This window comes from Scophthalmus maximus, chromosome 22, assembly GCF_022379125.1.
Source record: "Scophthalmus maximus strain ysfricsl-2021 chromosome 22, ASM2237912v1, whole genome shotgun sequence".
In the NCBI taxonomy this organism is placed as follows: Eukaryota; Metazoa; Chordata; class Actinopteri; order Pleuronectiformes; family Scophthalmidae; genus Scophthalmus; species Scophthalmus maximus.
The window spans coordinates 9,250,682-9,272,560 of NC_061536.1; the positions used below are offsets into that span (position 1 = coordinate 9,250,682).

Consider the following 21,879-nt stretch of genomic DNA (forward strand, 5'->3'; position numbering starts at 1 on the left):
ATTCTGCAGCTTAGTGATTGGAGATTGGATTGGACGGAGTTGTTTATGTAAAGATGAGGAAGGGCCAGCCTCTTCTGCAGGGACAGTTTCTAGTCTTCTGGTCGGAGACTATACTTTTCTTCTACGTCCGTTGTAACCTCTTGGCGAAAGGAAACCGGATGGGGTGAAGGCACCGCTCCGACCTCTAGGCCCTGCGGGAGGCAACGCTGTTTTACATCATCCCTCCTGCCTTTCACTTAGTGTGTTTCTGTTTGAGTTCATCTTGGCGCAGCCTGGTGTGAATGTCAGCGTCGTGTGCCCCTTCGACGTGGGCTGGAGTCACGTCACACAAAACAGGACGAACCGGCGCGGCCGGATGGTTCACTCTGAGGAAAACAAAATTCCGTACATTCACCAAACAAGTGTCATGCGGTCGTTGTCTCTGTCTGTTATCTCTGTTCACCTCGCTTGTATTTACTTGTAGCCAATTCATCTCCGTTACGTAAATCGAATTCCGAACGAGGCTTTAATGACCCAGTTGGAGATTGACCCGGTGGCCGGATGAGCGCATGTACGCCTTGAGCAGCGGGACAATTTGCAACGTGCCATTTCCTGTCTGTTCTCCACTGCGGCTAGCAAGTAAGGCCACGGATATGCCCCTTAACGTGATTTCCCCCAAAAAACAGGTGATTTTATGGAAGACAATGCGTTGGCTGTAGACTCTACGCACACTTGGGCATGATAACGACAACATATTTGAAGTTAAAGCGTAAATGGGATTTGCATCAGGAGACGTATATATCTTGTATCAAAACATTTGAGTAACTTTTCCTCCCTCCATCATCAGAAACAAAACTGTGTCCTCGTGTCACAACGTAACGTGAGTGCCATTCGAAAGCTTTAAACTCCTCCATCGCCCAAACCTTTCACCTGCGTCTCTCTTTTGTGTCTGGTTTGCCGGCTAAATTGAGTAAGAAATTGCAGCTTTCTTCTGCACTCGATTACTTGATAGCAGGAAAGAAAAACAGATTTTACTTCATCGCCTCACCGCAGTCAGCCCAGGCTGTCCTGAGAGCTGTGATGTATCCGTTAGCGACGCAGCTCTGTTGGGTTGTTTTTGCTTTTATTTTGGCTCGTAATAGCCCTCGAGATATAATGGGAAGCATTATGTCGAGACAGAGCATAATGACTCAGTGTAATTCACTTTTTGCCGAATATCGCAAAATGTGTTCTCCCGGCGCTTTCTCCGTCTTTCCCCCTCAGCTAATGTGCTGTTGTGTCTAATCAATGGCAAGGCCGTAGTAATTTGGTTTGATTGAAATCCCTCTAGGATAAAAACATCATTAGTGTGAATAGAGGAACACGTGAAAATAAAAGAGAGATAGATCAGAAACAAAAGTGTTTTTAATTTTCCTTCCCACGGGGGGAAATGGCCATATGTAGCAGTGCTGATGGTAATTGGTGGTTTGTTGATAATTGCATCATGTCTCTTTCTCTGCATATGTTAAAACACAATTTGCATGCATCACACATTGCCTTTAGATTGATGAATTAATAATGTAGCAATGGTTCGTTTCCCCCCTGTCTGGCACGCTCACTATCTCTCTGGCTCCTTCACACTCGCGCTCTCCCCTCCTTTCACTTTCTTCCTCTTTGTCTCCCGCCTGTGTCTTTCTCTCCAGATGAATTCAACCCCGAAGTTCCCAAGCTGGAGAAAAGCGTCAGCGGCAGCAGCCGCTCACGTGACCGCCTTCTTCTCACCGTGGCAATGCTGCTCGTGTCCGCCGTGCTCCTGTCCTAGCGACTGTCACGGAGTGTGACACTTCCCGCGTAGCTGGGCCGCCTTGTCCGAAGGGCTCTGTGTGCGCCTGTACCGCTTGAAGTTGTTTGATGTGAAAGTTAGCAGAGAACTCCGAGGAGAGTCTAGTAGAGGTAACGACGGGGCCGCAATTGAGGGAACGCGGAAAAACAAAATCCCTTGAACTTAACTTATGGAACTTTTTTTTGCCGTCATATTTACACGCTGTGTGTTTTTTTGACACTCCGTGTGCCGTTGGACATTATTATCATATGAACACCGGAGCATCTCGTGCAGGTGTGTTCACCGCAACACACGGAGGCCACGACCAACATTCAGAAACACAGCGTCTGTGCTGCTGCTGCGCCTGAGAGGCGGCAGGCGAGGGGAGAAAGTGGACACGCTCTCATTGTAGCATGGAGATCGAATCACCTGAGGAATTCAGGGAGGTGAAGAAGGTGGCAAAGTCTAACACGGGCTGACTTTTGCTGTGGAATTATTTTGGCCTTGGACCGCGGACCAAGTACGCAGATGGATTAAACGCCGCTTTGATGTGGTAAAGAGCAAGTTGGACTCTGGAACTGTGCTGATCTCTCCTGGACTTTGCAGGATAATCACAACGTCAGTGAGCGATGAGAACTGCTGCCACTGTCCCGGACACTGAGGAATGTTTTCACACTGGAGTGAGGGAGGTGTTGGTAATAAGAGCCCAGGGTGTTTCTTAAGAAGAAGGAAAGACTTTGTGAGGATTTCCACACGCCTTTCAAGGATCCATTTTCTCCAGACATCAAAAATACCCCTGGCTTTGTGATAGGTACCGATGCAAAGCCCGCGTTTCTTAGAAGATAGCGAGTACCCTCCGAGAACTAGTCCTTTGTCTGCATTTCCTGCCTTCACACAACCCTAGAAAAATACAGACCCTGGACTAGTAATTTGACGGCACTTAGATGTGGTAGACGTATTAGATGTGTGTTTTGTTCCGATGCATTTACCTTCAGCACTTGGCGTAGATTTTGCCAGATGTCAGGCGTTTTTTTTCTCCTCGCAGCAGTCAGCAGTCATTCAGAACACCGCTGATTTACAATTCTTGAAAAGAAAAAGAAAAAAAAAGAACTCTCTCGGTAGCAAGTTCCCTTTTTAATCCCAGACGACCCTCATCTATTCCTTTTTCCACTTTCCCAGCCAGTCAGCGCTGATGGCCATTACAGCGGTGACATTCACCATGGAAACGACCCCATACAGTCGCCAGAGTGCGGCAGGTGCCTGAGGAGAAATAGTGCTTTGAGTCTCAAAGTGACGCTGCCGCCATTTTGTTAAAAAAGAAGAAGAAAAACCGAAACAAACAACAAAAAAAAACAAAAAAAAAACACCCACGTGTGAATGTGCAAATAAAGTTCACTTTTTTTTATATTGTAATACAGGACAATGTAGGCTGGCATTAATCAGATTACGATGTTGTGCTTTTTTAAAAATGTATTTACTTTACAAAATGTATTTTATTTTAACATTCAAATATATTATTTATCTACCTAATTTATTTAGTGTGCATTTGTAGGCCTTTGCTCAATAAGCTCTTGTGCCATTTTTTTATTCGTTTTTTTTAAAAACAGTGCAATTTTTACCGCAGCATTTTGCTTGTGTAGATAAATAGTCCGATGTAATTCAGCCTGGCAGAAAGAGAGGGTTATTGGTTATGACTAATCAGTGGGGACATACACTCGGTTACCCTACTCTCATGTAACAGATACTCGCTAACCAGATTATGTTGCAGAAGGCCATGTCATAACCCAACTGTGAATGCACAGACAGAGCCGACGTTGATGGAAGGGCAGCATTCCTCAAGTGCTGCACTTGCGAAACAAAGGAGTCTGCATTGTAATGTATATTTATAATACATGCCGGTTATGGAATGTGCGTCTGAGTGTGTGTGTGTGTGCGCGCACAAGTGTGTATGAGTCTGTGTGTGTGTGTGCGCGTGGCTTTATCGGCCTGTTTTTTCTGCGTGTGAGTGTGTATGGGAGTGTGCAAGGAGAAAAAAGAACCTGTGTGCACATTTGTGCGCGCGAGTGTGTAGAATGTGTTTGTCCGCGCTTTTCCAGTATGTGGCATTTAGACATTTCGGACCCGTAAAGGAGTCGTTCGTAGGATCTGAATATGCAAGTGAGAGAATGTGCTCTACTGTAATGTTGGTTTACGTTACGGGAATTTGGGGAAGCGGAAGAAAAGCATTTACTGCTGTTGAAGACAACCACAAGAAATGTGTTTAACCTTCGGCAAGAATGAATAAGACAACTGTAAATTGAACCAAGAAGAATGATTAAAAACAAACGGCAATTAAAGTCTTTTTGCAAATTTACTGCGTGTATTTCTTTGCAGTTTCTTTCCTTTGTCCTCCTTTGTCTGCCCTCTAGCTCGAGTGTCGCTCCACCTTCACTCACCCTGCACTCCTGTTTGCTTTTCTTGACCACCACTTGAAAGCGGCGCTCTCCCTCATTCCTTCACACTCTGCTTTTAGATGCGTCGGTTGTGGAGCAGACATGCAAACAGACACTAACCGTGCGGCACATAGTCTCGGTGTAAACCTATCACCCTCTCTTCCACAGCCCATCCTTAAACACAACTCACAAACACTCCTGCCATAAAACATAATGACAGCGTGGGCTGTGAAGTCACGGCTCCACATCTCACAGTCTATCCATCTCCCCCCCCCCCCAAAAAAAAATGAAGAGAAAACACCTGCAAGCCATTCATGTCTCCACAAATCTTTCTCCCTCAGTCTCTCCATGTCACTTTCTCTTCCCTTTGCCCCTGTCAGCTTCTCTCTAATCCTTGAGAAAGAAGCTGAACGGGGCAGAGAGAAGCTGACAGTGGGGAGGGGGACCACGTGTCTCAGATTCACTCAAGTCCAGGTCAAAAGGGACAGAGGGGTCAGATGAGATTTCGTCTTTGATGTTGCACATCGGGCCTGAAATCACATGAGTAAGTAGAGTCGATTCCAGACCTGGGTTAAAAAGTGTGTGTGTGTGTGTGTGTGTGTGCGCGTGCGACTTGTGCCAAGAAATGTTCACAGTTAATTAAATGTATTTTCGCATGATTGACGACTTACTTGACATAATGTGAGTCGCACTCCACCGATGAAGTGATCGCGTCTATTAGTGTCTGTTTCACAGCTGTTTGACTTTGCTGTGAGCGAAGCAGCTCCTGATTCTGTCTTGACATTCGTGCGTTTAGCTGACGGACCGATAATTGCCGAGTGTTACATTAGGGTCTTGGCTTACAGTCCCTTTGCCAGGCTCACAGGTTTGGACTTGCACTTGAACGTTTCGGTGTTTTGACACCAGGAAACAGTGGAAGGGTCTGAGCTTCTGCTCCCAGGCCTAAGTTGACAACTTAAACCATCGTTTTGCAGAAAAAGGGGCCTGCTCCGTTTTCTTTGGCAGCGCGGATGTTATGTAAGAGAATTAACATTTTCATTCCTGCAAATTCCTGTCTGGGTAAGCTTGTGTTTTGCCTGCGCCTAAACGAATCATTAATTGGTCTGCTTACTGTTTAAATGATGGGCTCAGGAGTGTTGCCAGTGGATTAGAGAAATGCTTACCTTTCCCTGAGCCCTCCCGTTTCTAGTGCGAAAGAGGAATCTAACAAGTGCTCTGTCCAGCCTCTAACCAAGAAAGACGTTCCGGGAGGCAAAGGAGATGACCTCTTCTACGTTTGGAGACATATTATCGTTTTCTGAATCATTTACTGTGAGATAAGCCATCTGTAGCATGAGCAGGCCCGTGCCGTCGAGACGAATTCCCCTGACAAGCTGCACCGTCTGGCCCCAACAATGAAACAGATGCTTCCTCCACAGAGAACTTGTTACAGCTCAAGACATCAACGAGTCAATCACTGAAACAAGTGCTGCCTTCGAGTGTTTCTTGGAAACTCCTAAATCCAGGTTGGGAGTCATAAAAAATGAGCTGCGGCTCATTAAAATAGCCCTGGCAAGAAAATGGTGAAAAAAAATCAAAATCTTTTAATTCGTTTTTCCTTGGAATTTCACTTTTTTTGCATAATACGCCCCTAGAAGGGAAATTTGTGCAGTGTCTATGTCCAAAGCAGCTTACCACTTGCCTCCACATACACACCAATCAGGGTTTGTAGAAGGCTAGATAGTAGAAGGCAAGAATTGATCCACCAAACCCCGAGCAAACCTGTCGTGTTCATGATAACTGCATATTAGATACATACACAGAACATATATAATTATCAGCTACTTTCACAACGTGCTACTCACGTCACAATCCTCTGTCACCGGTGACAGATTGTATTTCAGATACAGATTGAAAAGCACGCAACCCAGAGGAGCCTGCAGACCCAAGGCTTTTTTCTTCCTGTGTTTGTGCTCATGTCTTATATTTATTATATTTTCCTCCCTCTGAAGTCCACAGCTCCCCCTCGTTTTTTTATTTGCACATTCGCTGACCTGTTTGGGAAGCCTCTTTCCACACCTTGAGGTGGCATACCTAGATTATATGTGCAATCATGCATTGATTGTATTCATGCGTGACAAGTGTGGTTTCAATTCGAGACAAAAAAACACTTGGAGGCATAGGAAACATCTCCACCAGGGAACATGCTGGCAAACAGCAGACACAGTATAACATAGAGTCTCTGTGCGTAACCAAATATTCCACTCTCCACCCATAGGTGTCGCCAAAGCTTTCTTCCACTCTTCCCACTTGCGGGTGAAATAAGACAGTGACAGGACATCTGAAAGACATTACGCAACAGATTTACTAAGTATATCTGCCTATAAGATGAAGATTGAATTCAGAAAAACATTGATGACGACACAGAGTTGATTTTTGTAATATGTGGCCTATGTGCAGCCTGGATAGATTTAGCTATATTGGGTTAAGCTGCTGGAGTTCAGATTTAATATCCCCCCCCCCCCCCCCCGACAAAAACATTCAGGAAGTTCTGCTTGACATCGCGGTAAACCTTGTTTTGATCAGGTTTAACGGTGCCAGGGAAGCTGCTCAGGGACATTCACTGTTGACAAAAAAAAGAAAAGAAAAAAAGATGAATCAGTGCAGAAAGTTAAAAAACAATAAATCAGGCTTTAATAAGAACATCCGAGGCCACAAGGAATCAAATGATAAAAATAGAGAATATTGTATCTTACGCAACAGGTGAAAGGATGAGCTGACCTACTGCACCAGCATTTTGTTCTCAGCTCTTCAGGATTACATTAGTTCAGGGCTGATGTGTTATAATGTCTATAACTATTTCCGTTTTACATGGAAATCGTCAAGTTTGTTCTCGTCTTAACCCGAGACACTGAGGGCAGGTTGCTTGGTGCTTCGCTCTGATAACACTCTTAACAGACAGGACTGATTCATCATTCACAGCTGCACCTTTATGGCGGATGAAGGGGGCACTGAGGTCATGTCCTTTGTATTTCCTCTGAGAATTTGGGGTTTTATCAACCCGTGGTATACACTTTAAAAGTAACGTGGCTCAGGTGGCCGAGAGGGTCGTCCACAAAGCAGAAGGTTGCTGGTTCAGTACCTTTTCCTCGGGCAGAGTTGCCCCTGGCGGCTGTGCCGGCAGTGTTTAATTGATGTGTGATAGAAAAAAGCGTCCATTTGTTTTAAAAGATTTCCTTCAATTTATTTCCAGGCTTAACAAATACATATAACAATCAAGCGTTCAATATTTCCCCATAAGAATATGTGCTAACGTCGATGAAGCTCATTGACTAGTCAGTGGTTAAATATGAATTGTTTTGGTATTAATCAGACAGTTTTGAGATTCGAATCAATCACCTCACCGTCTCTGCGCTGAGACGAAGTGAGGAGAAGGTTTGGGATGCCAAAATGACACCGCGTATTTCCCCCCTGGGATATGTGGTGCCAGCTCCTGCAACAGGGACACTGGCACGGCAGGAGAACGTGACGTGATGGCGATGCGCAGTGAGCAAGCTACCAGAGCAGGTAAGGCAGTGTCACATGTCAGGGTTCACTTCATCATGCTTCACAGCCGCTGATGTGACGCGTGCGGCACGCAGGGGGAGAAGAGGGATCCGTGAGGTCCACGTGCAATCTCATTAACAGATCCCCTTTTCAGGGCATAGGTAGCCCTCAGAGCAACAAGAGTCGTCTGGAAATCTAAATGCGGAAATCTGAGAGCAAGAGCAATGTCGATTGCTAAACTCGTGTTTAGTGACTATTCCTACTGGCCCTGAATCCAATGAAAACTTCTACACTTTCCGATGACAGCCCACTAATTTAAGGCTTTTATGCGACATACTTTCTTGGACAGGTTGTTAGGAGAGGCAGGAAAATGTGAATGTGCATTTTAATTAGAACAGAGCTAAGCTTCCTAGAGGGCTTTGCTCTCGCGCACATTCATTTGGGCTCTTGCCAATCCTCTCCAGATCAGTCGGCAAATGTGTTGACAAGTGGAGGAAAGTTATCGCAGAATATCAAACGGACCATATTTGCCATCTGCGGCGGCCTCTAGGACGAGCAGCAACAGCGTGCGTGCGGAAACGTTTTGAATATTGAGGAGGGCAGGATTCCACTGTTACCCCGGGCTAGAAGAGCCGGTGGTACATCTGAGGCTGCAAAAGGACAAATATTCCATTCCCCGAGTTGAGGCACTCAGCATGTATTTACATTCATGAACAGATAAGTGAATTCAGACGCATTTAACTTCCCTTCACCTCATGCAAACCATTCTGGGGTTTTTTTTGCCATTTAAAGAGGCTAACTCTTCTTATGAATTATAGAAAGCAAATTTGAACTCTGCTGAAAAGCTGCTCTGTTCCTTTGCAGAAAAAGAAGGACATCCTGGCCCTTTCCCAAGCGTGACTGTATTAATGACTGTGAGTCTGAAGGTGCTCTAGCCGCAGCCTCTTCTTGCCTGCAGTAACGCCGTCTTCTCTGCGGAATCTGTGTGGAGGACGTCGAAGCGATCCGTGAATTTGTAATCAAGTAGAAGAAAAAGGACTGTGTGACAGCCTCACCAATCCCCACCGCGGGATCGGGGTTTTTTCTTCTCCTTCTTTTTAACAGCAAGTCTCTCTTCTTCCCTCCAGCCTCGGCTTGTTAAAAAGAATATGCCTCTCATATTCTCTGATTTCCTCCAAGGTCTCACGCTGCTCTCCGCCTGTGGACTCATCACTGGTGTCTAATCAGGTTGCATTTCCTCTAACCCCTCTTGACCCTTGTCTTCATTTGAGCCTGTGGTGGCGGCGCTCCGGTCTCCAGAATATTCCCCAAATCACTCCCACCCCTTCTTTTCCCTCTTTCCCTCCAGATTTAGATGTAATCCTTCATTTCTGGTTGCCACATCTGCACAGCACTCAACAGCTGGGGACCGACTAACACAAACCGGCATGGACCTCGTGCAGTGTGTGTGTGTGTGTGTGTGTGTGTGTGTGTGTGTGTGTGTGTGTGTGTGTGTGTGTGTGTGTGTGTGTGTCCGTGTCTGTGTGTGCGCGCACGCAGATATTTACGTGCCCACACTTTGGGCATCTGATCAAAACTTAAGCCCAGGAATAACTAATGCTTGCCTCCAAAAAAAAAAGCCCTTGTGAGTATTTTTGTCGGGACGAACGATGCAGGATGTCGCACACTCACACAAATAAGAATCAAAGGAAAATGATAATGCTATTAAAAAATTTACAAGACAGCTGCAGAGGGAGGATAACTTTTTCTAGTTTGTAAACACATTTTTAAAAAAAAGCTAAAACCTGGTCTGAAGAGAATAACTGTTATTGGAGGGAAAAGCAGGATTTTTCTCTTCTGATCTGTAGCTGCAAATTGCTTTTTTAATGTTCAAAATAAAAGAGCCGATATCGCTTCATAATGCTTTTAAAAGAGGAGCCTCTTCACTCGTGGATGACAAGAGACCTCCCGCATAGATTAAATGCAAGTTGCAAAAGGGATTTTGATGTACACACACTTTATTTCACCAAATTAACACCGGCATTAAAGAAATAACACTAAGTCATCTCAGAGTCTGCAGCTCTGTGACGGTGTAATTATATCCAGCAGTGCTTTGAGCAAAATGCTAATGAGCTCATGCTAATAAAGTGAGGGGATTGACACGGCTTCATTAGTGAATTAGCAATGGGCACAAAGTAGAAAAGAAGCTGTTGGGAATGTCATTAGTTTTTACAGATATTTGATCAAAAACCAAAGTATTGGACAAATCAAAATTTTGACCCTGATGATGGCGCCAGATAGAAATCGAGGGATCACCAATGCAGGATCATGAATATCGATGTCACCATGAATGTGATCTAAAGTTATTAGAATTCATCTTCTAGGCTTCATCAGACCTGTGCCAGATGTTATGACAGTCCATTCGATAGTTGATGAGATTTCTGTCTGATGGTGGGTTCATCCCTACAGCCGTACTTCTAGCAAGACAAAAGAAAAATAAACAATACTCCGATGTCTACTACAAGCGTGGTATTCTATATTTTGAACTTTATAAGATCATGTATCATGCATACTTCATGGGAGATGCTTGGTTGCATGAGACACTTGTTCTGTCACGCACTTTTGGACATGACAGCGGCTACACTCCCCAGACTGATGACACATCACGATACGGGGGATTATTTTATTAAAAGGTAAAGCTTGTTACGCTTCATATGTTGTACCTTGTGTGTCAGATCCACTTACTTCAGCCGGCTGCTTCAGATGTCACAAGGTATCGTGACTCACATCCCCCCCAGGCTATGTTTTCCCAAATGTCATATTGACAAACTAATTCTGCAAATGTCTTTCAGTTTCTTTTTCTTTTTTTCCCAGTTCCTACAGACTTTGATGCAAAGTCAGACGGACATGTGGTTTGACTTAGATAAAAACACCCATTCAAAGTGAGACGCAAAAATCACAAAAAAACGAACACAAACATTTACAACACATGAGACTGTGAGTGATGCTCAGTGATAGATGGGATGTTAACATAGACTGTGACTTGCAAGAACTTGTGAAGTGTTGGAAATGCTTGGCCTGTTTCCCCCCCCCCCCCCCTTTATTAATCAGCCATAAAATTAACAGCCTTTTCAACGGTAGAGGAGTTTTTCTTTCACGGTATAAAGTTGGACTGGCAACATCTGGAGACGCTGTTTAATGTTTGCAGAGTTTGCAGTGTTTACGGGCCGTGTTTCATACTGGCAGCTCATATTTACAGAAAAACCCAACACGACATCAACGCAGCTTGAATGTTGGTCGGAAACCAGCAGAGGCCCAACTATTAACAAGCCTCACCTGTGCCTGATCAAATCCCTGGCTTTATACCTACCACGTGAATCATGTGGCATGTCTCGTATGGGGAAAACCCATGAGAACGCAGCCACTGTGCACCAGAAAGCTTGAGATTATACATTTTTGTTTAATCAAGACTGACATTTAAGATTCACTCCATATGAACTAACTCCATAACTGATATCCCACTGGTTCCCACTTATTTACTCCATCGTCACCATCTTTCAGTGGGATATTTAACAAGAGAGGCTAAGTGTGCCGAATGGCACATCATGAATGGAATCAAAGCCACACCTCAGCAGCCGTTTGTGCAACATTTCTTGAAACAAACCCTTTCATTGTCTGTACAGTGATCGAGAATTTTTTGACTCATGCGTGGAAAATAGAGAGGTAATTTATGTCATGCGCAACAAGCAAGCAGACATTTTCTTGGCCTCGAGGCAGGTCGAAATATACATGAGGTCTAGATTTTGGAAATTTATTCTAGACTTTGGCTGGAAAAAAAAGCATGTAAGTGAGCTTTAACTACATGTATTTACATTATGTTTGCTCCTGCAATAACAGCGGAAAAAAGTTGTGATCATGCAGCTGACTTTTAATGTGGAGAAAGTGTCAGCAAACAGCTTTCTTATTTACACATTCAGCAGATGTGGCGTACTATTAGTATATAAAATAGAACATTAATGCTAAGTCATTACAGCAGAAGCTCTGGTTTGAATCCAGCCTGCGTGGCCATTTGCTGCTGTTTTTAGCTTTGGGTTTGGTCTCCACCACCTCCTGCGCGAAATATCTTTAGCTGCTAAACGCTCGACTATATTTACCGGCCCTTCCCAAACTTTGCCGGATGTTTGGCGCTGGGCACATAGCCTACCTTGGGTTTGTCAGACCCAAGGTCTTTTTTATCTTCATGCAAACAGCTGACTGCAGCCAAAACCTTTGCTTTATAAGCGAGAACCAAAACAGTGAAGTAACAGGCCAGAAAACCTGAACAATAAGCTGTTGCAAATTTATGCCGCAAATCACAGCGCGTGTTCATTGGAGTGTGCTGTGCTCTCATCATTTGGTACATTGAACGCTCCGCACACACTGATCAACCAGCTTATGCGTAAAAACCTGTCTGTGGCTTTCTTGGCCTGGTTTCTATGCTTGGCTGCAAGTCACCGCATGTTTTACTGTCACAGCCATATTAATAGTCATTAAAATGGTTTGTAATCCCAATCCCTTCTATTCAGTATTGATGCAGCTGCATCTGATTTTACTCTTTTACTGTCACTAAATTTTCATTTTTTTTTTGTATATTACATTACTTGTTAGCAATGCTGCATTGGGACTTTCCTCTCTGAAGATTATGCTGTACAGTGATTTAAAGAGATGGAATAAGAAACTAGATCATATCTCATATTTTCAGCGGAATACTGAAAACCTTGATGTTACCAACCTGTGTCATATGTAACTGGTCAAAATGACATTCCTTTGTATTTCCCCTTATCCTTTCATCCCACATGAGACAATTAAGATTCTGGAACACGTTTTCTTTCAGCACCTACTCTGAAAGCATCAGCAACTTTCATGAAAACTGTGATCTCAAAAAGTAATTTTAAAGATTAACTGATGCTAAAATGCATGCAAGCACTTTTAATTACAGCACCAGTAATCTCTAATGGAGCCAAATCTTCTTCTCTTTTTTTTTTAGCCCTAATGTATCGAATTTCATTTATGTAAAGGATGATAATGATTTTCAAGTATTACTCATCCATTTAATGTCTGTGCAATTTGAATGAAACACACTGTTCGCAGAAGAAAAATGGGGCTTTCTTGTTCATTTCCCTGGAAATGACGGAGAACAAACCTCACCCCCGCTGTTGCAATCGAGATCCCAGAATGGGCACAAGAGTCAGCACTGACAGTCAATAATGACTTGGAGGCACAGCCTCAGTTCATCCCCTTACCACTAATGCTTATATCCTCAGCTACCCCCTATTAACAAGAGCTTAAGAGCATTTTTCAAATGCAAACGTAGATGTAGAGAGTAATCAGGAGACCTGAGCTGGCCTTTTATTCATAATCAAATGGCCTAGAGTATATGAGTCATGACCTCCAGACACACAGAGGGCCAAGCCCTCTTAGGCCATCACGTTGTGTTATGAAATAGCATTGATTGCACTGAGTAGTATGAGATGGAGGAAAAACACATCTGAAGCACTGTGTGATGTATGAAATTTATAAGTGGATATTGAAATAGGAAACGAAGTAGATGCAGGATGAGTAAAAGGAGAATGACGTGTGTGGTGGGTCTGTGTCGGAGAGGACTGGTTTGAGTGAGCTAGAGTGCAATTGTGTATGCGCGTGTGTGTGTGTGTGTGTGTGCATGTGGATACATGCTCAAGGCAGTTCTTATTCAACAGAATGAAAACAAGTCAGAACATAGTTACACGGTTCAACTGTCTTGGCAGAGCAGTTACACAATCCCTGCTCAGTTAAAGGCGCACCTCAGTGGAACAGAACAAAAATAACCCCCCGACTTTCAGCTGATCTTCCCTTCAAATGATTAGCTCTGATGCTCTCATATATATCGTCGCCGTTTAATTGGAGTTCGCGTTGGCGGCGGTAAACCGAAACTGTGTTTGAGCTTTGCATGACAAATCTCCCTCGGTTGCCCTGCACTCTGTCACGGATTGTTTGTCTTTTTGGGGTGAACTTGTCATACGGTGTTTTCCCCCGCCCACAGAGCGAGCCCATCACGTCTTTCACGTGGGGTTGTGTTCATTTTGTTTGTCAGGCGACTCACGCACATTTAAACGACTCACTGCCGTGTCATTCACGATTTTTGTCAATGGAAATTTTCCAACAGCCTCAAGTTCCTGACATTTGGTTCATGAAGTTTTTCCATCGAAGTCCATCAAAGTTAGTGTTCAACTTCCCTTCACATGTTTGCTGCTGCTGAACATGATGACTTACAACTTTGAAACAAAGTCCCCTACAGATACAATCTTTTCATGACACGGACACCGGGACAAATGGGCACTTGACCACCCATGTTAAAAATATGACCTCGTGCTATCAATTTGAAGGGAGTGACCCTGCAGGTTTCACTTCAAAACGGGGCTAACGACAGCTGGCGCAAAGGTCCAGATGTGGAAAGAGACACACTCTGTCACAGCTGTGTCCTATGACCTCCAAGTCATCCCTCCATCACCAAGCTTCCAACAACACCTATTCCTTGAGCACAAATTAATACATTTTTCTGTTGCATGTTCGTATGTTACTCTGCCCTCTGTATGCCTTGAACCTGCAGCTCCGGACGACAGCCTCTGCTGCACGGAGAGATGACAACAGCAGATCATCAGCACAGATAGTACCTTCTGCCCCACTGGCCAACATGGACACCGATTAATCCCTCACTAATACGGTTTTTCACTGGAACAGTGAAATTTGCCAATAGCAATAGGGTGATTTAGAGCACTAGACTGGGCTGAGCCCCTCATATCTCTTGAGATGAACGTAGCTTACTGTATGTGCACTAATGCCTCCTTGAAGCCTATTGGTGGAAATCCAAATGAGGGCACATCATCCCAGAGAGAATCCGTACGCATCAGCCCACCGAGAGGTCCTGGAGAGGCTGCAAACAGACCATCCAGCTGGTGTGCCAGTTGTGTGGTAAACACAGCAAGGATTAGCCCCTGCTCTTAAGCTAGGAGATAATGATTCAAAATGGTCCGGGGTCAGAGGTCGCTTGCATGTGTCCTGGGCGGCATAATATGCTCCCCGTATCCGGTCTGTTTTCAGAAATAGAAAGACCTATGGTCCGGGTTGGCGCCCAAGCATTTGCTGTCGCGCCACAACTTCCAGGTCCGTATGGACGTTTCGGAAATGCATGAATGAACAACTAGTATGAATGGCGGAAGGTTCACACGCACAGGCAACCAGGCACACACACACACAAAGTGTAAATACGATACTCATTCCCCTTTCAATGTGTTACAGTGTGAGAGACAGGCCCGGCGTGACCTCATGGGCACTCGAAACCTCTGGATGAAGTGTCTAACCCTCACAAGGTTATAAAAGGTCTTTACTTGCATAATATTCTTTAACGAGTGCCCCCGACGTACGAGTGCAGCTCAACCCATTAAGGTCAGCTGATGAATATGACCTTAACTCCCCTCAAATATTTAATATGAGTGCACAGTATTAACAGACCAGAGAGAATAATCGCTCACCGCGGTGGCAGCAGGAGCTGTAGTTATTGAATTTATTCATGGCGAAATTCCTCAGGATATGAGCTTAAAGGAATCCATACAGGGCTGTAATATGCCTTTCGAGTTTAAAGCTGTGAAGGGCTGCACCCATCGCTGATGTTGGAAAGCAGAATTTTGTCCCAGAAAAATACATGGCACGCTTAAAGGACACAACCTTATTTTATACAATATTATTAATGCACAAGATTAAAGCATGTTAGAGGTTTAAAAGGATTAGATTCACAAAATGATAACACTTGTAACTGATAATACTATTGATAATATATAAAGACAGTATCTGCAGATAGATAAAAATTGATTTTCAAACCACCCTGGCTACGTGTGGAGAACGGCATCTCAGTATTGTGAGGTCAGGGATATTGTTTTTGTAGCAGTTTAAATACACAAGACCTTTAATAAGAATGCTTTGGTAGGATACATTTCATATCTTTAGTCTTAGAGCATCACCGTTCATAATTCCACCACTGTACAGTGCTGCACTTCAGCCTGAGTTTGAACTGTGTTTAATCCCCATTGCTGATCCAAACTTTTCATAATGTTATTACAAAACTGGGCCCACACAAGCCCTGCTTCATGTAAAGCACGTGGATGGAGTTTTTAATGGTGATGGATTTGTTGAAATGAAAGCTGAGTGGTTATTATGATTTCACCAACAGCACTTTGTCCAAGTAAGGTGAAAAGGGGAAAAAAAATCTGTTTCTTTTTGACCTTGGGAACAGCAGTTTGACCAAAGATCATGTTTGTTTCCAAAAGGTTTCAGAGCGCGCGGGAAAACAAATGAAGAAACAGATGAGCTTTGTCAACGCTGTCATGTCCAGTCACTTTGAGCTGAAAAACCGGCTCAACAGACAGGACTTGTCTTACACTCCGCTCAGAAAAACCTCCCCTGTACAAACACGTTTCCTTCTTAAAGAGTCTCCAACTCCCCGGAGGAGACAGTATGTAAGTGAGCATGCATATTCATGGTGGGTGCATGTATTGTCACGTTACAACGAAAAGAAAGGAAAGCATGTACCCATGCGCCTCCTTGGGTGAATGCTAACAAACACGAGTGCACGGTGCACAGTGGTGAGAATGCACAGGAGGCCATGCAGAGATTCGGAGAATAATGGATGCAGAGTGCCAGCAGGAAAATGCAGACGGTTTAGGAATGATAGCTGAAAGCCAAGGCTTTTTAGCGGGGCAGATCCATAATGCAGAAATCCCAAGGGGCAGCACCTGCCTTCTTATACAGGCAAGAACACACACGTTATTTTTTTTCCCAAGCACTCACACACAGACACACACAGTGAGCAGAGCCAGTCGCTGTGGTGGTGTGAGGTGCAGAGTGGGGCCCCTCTTGGGCTGGGGGTCTTTGTTCCTCTTTCATGGGCTCTGCTGTCCCTCTGATGATGGGCCCATTGTCCGCGCTTCCAGTGGACCTGCACCATTCAGGCCCGCTGATAAAGCCCCCTTTCACAAGACCAAGGCAGGGGAAGAAGGTGGGAAAGGGGGGGGGGGGGGAGAGAAAGGCAGTGATGGAAGTGTGGAAAGGCAAAGGAGATGGGACGGACAGAATTTAACAAGAAGCAGTGTTGGGTTAAAGGTACGTGAAAGAAAGGCTTGGGATGGAAGAGTGTTCTGGAAGTGTGAGCAAGGCCGGTGGGATTTTTTTCGAAGCTGGAGTTAAAAAAAAAAAAAGGATCAGAGTGAGAAAAATAAAAGAAGAAAAGAATAGCTGGATTGAAGTTGAGTATTTCAAGGTGGATAAAAAAACCCATAAAAACCAAGAATGGTTCCCTCACCAGCTCCTCGTCTGCTGATCTGAGATTAGCCATCAGGCGAACAGAGGCTCTTGTCTCCCCAGTTGTTTCCAGGCTGCTGGATCACACACTGTGCAGTCAAAACCAGCGCACATCCAGTGTGAATTGCCTGACCTGAAATGTGTTCCCATCACTGCATGAGAACCACACAAAAAAAAGGATAGCATTTGATGATGACAGCACCTTTTTTTCTCCTTAACTTTGAGGAGAGTTTTGTGCCACACTGGATGAGAGCTAACATCGCCGCTTGACTCACGATACACTTCGCCGCAGTTTCTGCCTACGTAATTATGCAGATTTATTTATTCATTGTGTGTAACCATGCGACTGAACCAAACATGCCCCCCCCTTTTTTTTTGTTTGTTTTAATCCAGAGAGGGAGGAAAGGAGGAGGGAGAGAAAGCAACAACAAAAAAAGAGGAAAAAATAAAGACCGCCGTTGTTGTCATGCAGAGCCGGAGGGGATGCTGCTGAGAATGTCACACGGCGTTCGGTCATGCCGACAGGGCTTGGCCTTGAAGCAGCCTCTCCCCTTTCTCCCTCCGCAGGATTAGAGGGGTGAGTGGCGAGCGCTCGTCGTGGCCAATGCGTTTTCCACCAGCCGGCTATGCAGGGAGAACGCATAAGCAGCAGTCAAAAGTGGTAAACAGAAGCCAAGTACCACAGGAAGACATGGATTGGGGCCACGGGCCATGGAAGGACAAGGACAGAGGGAGGCAGCTGGTCACTTCGGGTGGTTCATGATCCGGTTGCCTTTCACTCTCTGCCTGGAAAGCAAGAGACCAGAAATGACGGGCTCGCGCCGAGAGAGATGTTAAAGCAGATTTGTCCCCAAGATTTAATGAGATCTCTCACTCATCGTGATCTTCCTACCAAGAAATTCATTAATCCGCCCTGGAAAAGTAATAATCTAAAAATATCTGCCCTAACAAACGAGAATGTGTCCCGTCAGATCCCGCGTGCTATTTTTGGACAAAGCCTCTTGCCGTGATGCACTTTGACAGAGGTGGTCATCACAGCATAATCTGTACTGAGCCCATCCAGAATGTTTCGTATCCGAGTGCGATGGCCTGAACTGGGGCATCACGCATTAATGCATATGTCTGGCTACGTGAACACACCCTTTATCTCAAATGTAAAAATGTGGGAAGTGGAGGAGTCTGCCGGGGGCAAGCCGGTGTGGGTTGACACGTGAGATGAAGATGCGACTGCAAATACATGTGAAAAATAAATCAGAGCGGTGGTGACTCCGCTTGACAGCTCCAGCGCTCTCATTTGGACGTTCGAAAGCTTAAAATGTTCACCACATCTGCGAGAGAAAACTAACAAATTGCTTTGCAGATCCTCATCAGAGGGAGCTCAAAGCAGCCTGGTACGTCATGGCATTTCGGGCCAAAATAAAAAGCGAAACTTTCTAAAATGGAAAAAAGAAAAGAGGACGCAGAGATGATTATAAGTACCGTCAAAAGCCTCTGCGGGCGCATTAGTGAGCCGAAGCAATGAGCCATTTCAGAGGTGCGCTGTCCGTAGAGTTTTCATTTTCCTTTTGTCATTTTAATCCAGTGACTGTACCCATTACATGTCTGATATCTCCCAGACTCGTGTGCGTGTTTGGGGTCATTCAGAGGGACGGAATAGATTTAACAGGTATCAGGAATAGAGCTGAGCAATTATGTAAGCAAAGAGACCCACTAAATGAGCATTTGCATAAATCCTTACACAAATAGACATCATGCGGGAAAAAAGAAAAAGAAAAAGAGAAGAAAAATCTCTGTCGCTCAGCCTCAGATAAAAATACCCGTTTTGTGAATGGAGAGGGGGTTGCAGATCCATAGGTTAAGACGGTAATTACAGGCGGGCGAGTGGGGGTGACAGGAAGCGCAGAAACTGAGTGGCGAGTGAAGCCGCAGGGAGGATATGTTTTTAGAGGAGACATGGATGTTTTCAGGACTTCCATCCACACAGCAACAGGCACTGGGACAAAACAACAAGAAGAGAAAACAAGAAATGTGAAGGGAGGAGAGGAAAATAAAAAAAAAACGAGCAGATAGAGTATGAGAGGGAAAAGAAAGACGACAAAAAAAAACACGTGTCTTATGACTTCAACATGTCACTCTGAAGTTTAGGATGTGTTCTTGGAGCAAATCATACTCAGCAAACAAGACTTTTTAAAAGAATATTTACTCTCCATTAAGAAAAGATCCAGATTCGGGAAAAGCGAGAGACAGGAAGATCAGCGTCATTTGAGTAAGGGAGGTATGGGGAGATGGGGGAAGTCAAGGAAGGCGGAGGGAGAGGGACGGAGCGGGAGGGTTAGGTTAAGTACAAATTTGGAACCGCACAAGCCAACCACACGTTGAAAGACTGTAATTTGGATTTTCCCAGAATAGCCAGTAAACGAGGGAGAGAGGAGGGACAGAATAACATAAACTCTTCAGCAGCACGCAACACGCACAAAAACACGCTCCCGGGGACGGTCATCATATCTCACTCACATACATGGGGCACACATATAGGCGGCACACTCTCTACTTACATGCATACACACACACACACACACACACACACACACACACGGACGAGCTTTAAGTTATATGTACACGTTCTGAAACAAAATCTACGCCAACCTGTTGACAACTTGGCGGTTTGCTTTTTGAGAAGATCAACACCACTGTCATGCCCGTGCACTAAATATGAAGCTTCAGCCCTCAGTCGGTTAGCTTAGCTTAGCATAAAGACTGAAAACCGGTGGAAACACCTATAGCTTGTCTCTTTCAGGACGCAGAATCCACCCATTTACCTATTTCCCAAACACATTGGTTGAATCTGTGCAATGCAAAAATGACACTTCAGTTTATGTACAGATAAAAACATACAACATATAAAGTGTTTATTAGTGAGTTTTGAAGATGGTAGGACATTTCTGTTACTTTTGACAGAGCCAGGTCAGCATTTTTCCCTGTTTTCAGTCTTTATGCTAAACTCAACTGTACCATTTACTAAATAAATGTTGAACTATTCCTTTAATTTCTATGTAACTCCAACGTGACTTTGAACTGGATTTTGAGCATAAATATGCCATTATATTTGTTTTCCATCCAACAAAATTGCCCTGCACTCAATCCCCACAAAAGGATGTAATGTCCGGGTGTGCATGTATGAGACCAGTGGTGCAGTTTGCTGTTTGGTAGAACAATGTACAAAACATGGGCTACTGAGCTACTAATTTATCTTGATTTTTACACAGAGTAATCAAAGAAACTGTTAGGCTAGCTGTTTCCCCATTTCCAGAATAAGCTCCTAACTCCTCCTGGAATGGCTTCAGCTTCTGTGCAGACATTAGAGAGACATCCTTCCTTCCCTGTCAAGAACAGAATGAAGCATATTTTTTTCTAAATGTCAACTTTTTTTTTAAACATTTGGGTGTTTTTCTTTTTCTTCCGTTTCTTCTCTGCAACCCGATACTGTTGCCCATATCGCTCATCTCTGCGAGGACCCCTAAAGACATCAACATGTTTCTTCAGAGAACCGTAATTCCTTGGAGCTTCCACTGGCTGTCGTGGAAATTGCTAACAGCACACACATACATACATTCTCAATTATTCTGTTTTCTTTCATATTCATGTTTTGTTTTTGTTACACAGACACAAATATGTCCCTGTAATTGCCCAATTCTGCAGCAACTAATTTTTCCCGTGCGTCCCTAAACATTTGAAACCAATATTCTCATCAGCAGCGCTCGTGTCACGGCAGATTTATGACTTTGCATCTAACACTTCTACACAGGCCTGCAACGCACCGCACACAGTGACTTCCAGATATCCATCTCTGCCGGGGGTAATGTCCTTGTCAAAACACTTTCAGCTGCACGTCAGTTGTGCAGACAATGAACAGACATGCGTGGCTTCCAGCAGCTGTCCATCAAACGTTGCAGATAGTTTTAAATATGCATGCATTCAGCATAACTGGACCCAGATGTTGTGAAAAAACTCTGCAGGATCTGACATGTTGTCTAAAGCGGCATGGATTGCAGAGACGTATAAACAAAGTGTCATTCATCGCAGAGCGCAGAAAAAAACTTTAAATATCAGTTCAAATACATCAAGCCTTTCCATGTCTGTTTTACATACATGCAGCGTTATTTCGTTATCATGTAGCGAGGGGACGTTGAGATAGCACGATTCAGACTGGAAGATAGCTGGTTTCAATTCTGACCCTGCACGGAAAATCTCAAAGGATAAGAGTAAACTGATGCAAACTGCTCTATTGGATGAATGTCACAGCTGCGTACTTGTAGCGATGCAGGAAAACAATGTCAGGCTTTGCTCACACAGATAACAGGAGTATTTTGATTGCTTTGGTGTTTGAGTCTGCACTGTAACCTTCATTTGGAACATAGTCCCATAAATATCATTTTTTAATCAAAATTAGATTATGATTATCGCGCATACATTTCTGACAGAGCTGAGTAAAATTATATTTTTCTTATACTAGTCCAAAAGTCTCATTATGCCAATCCTGAAGATCAATTTCCCCTGCATAGGAGATTAACCTTAAATGTAATGTAGTCTTGATTGATATCCCTCCATTCATACCATTAATATTATAACCCGAATTCATTACGAGGAATAGGAGGCCTACTTACCTTTATTCACTGTATGTGTTGGCTTCACACACCAGCAAACATATTTACACAGTCCCCTTCTGTGCGCTTACTGGAGTAGAACCTTCTATTTATTTCTCACCTTGTCTGATTTATTTTAACATTGACA

At 44.1% G+C, this 21,879-nt stretch overlaps 1 protein-coding gene across 1 annotated transcript in view; it reads left to right on the forward strand.

Moving 5' to 3' along the window:
• efna3a (ephrin-A3a) overlaps window positions 1-4,133 on the forward strand; it is a 55,038-nt gene extending 50,905 nt beyond the window's left edge. Inside the window, exon 5 of the mRNA XM_035621282.2 lies at window positions 1,662-4,133. Within this exon, the coding sequence (XP_035477175.2) occupies window positions 1,662-1,780 (119 nt within the window). The 3' untranslated portion in view covers window positions 1,781-4,133. The remainder of the gene's footprint in view (window positions 1-1,661) is intronic.
• The last annotated feature ends 17,746 nt before the right edge of the window (window positions 4,134-21,879 follow it).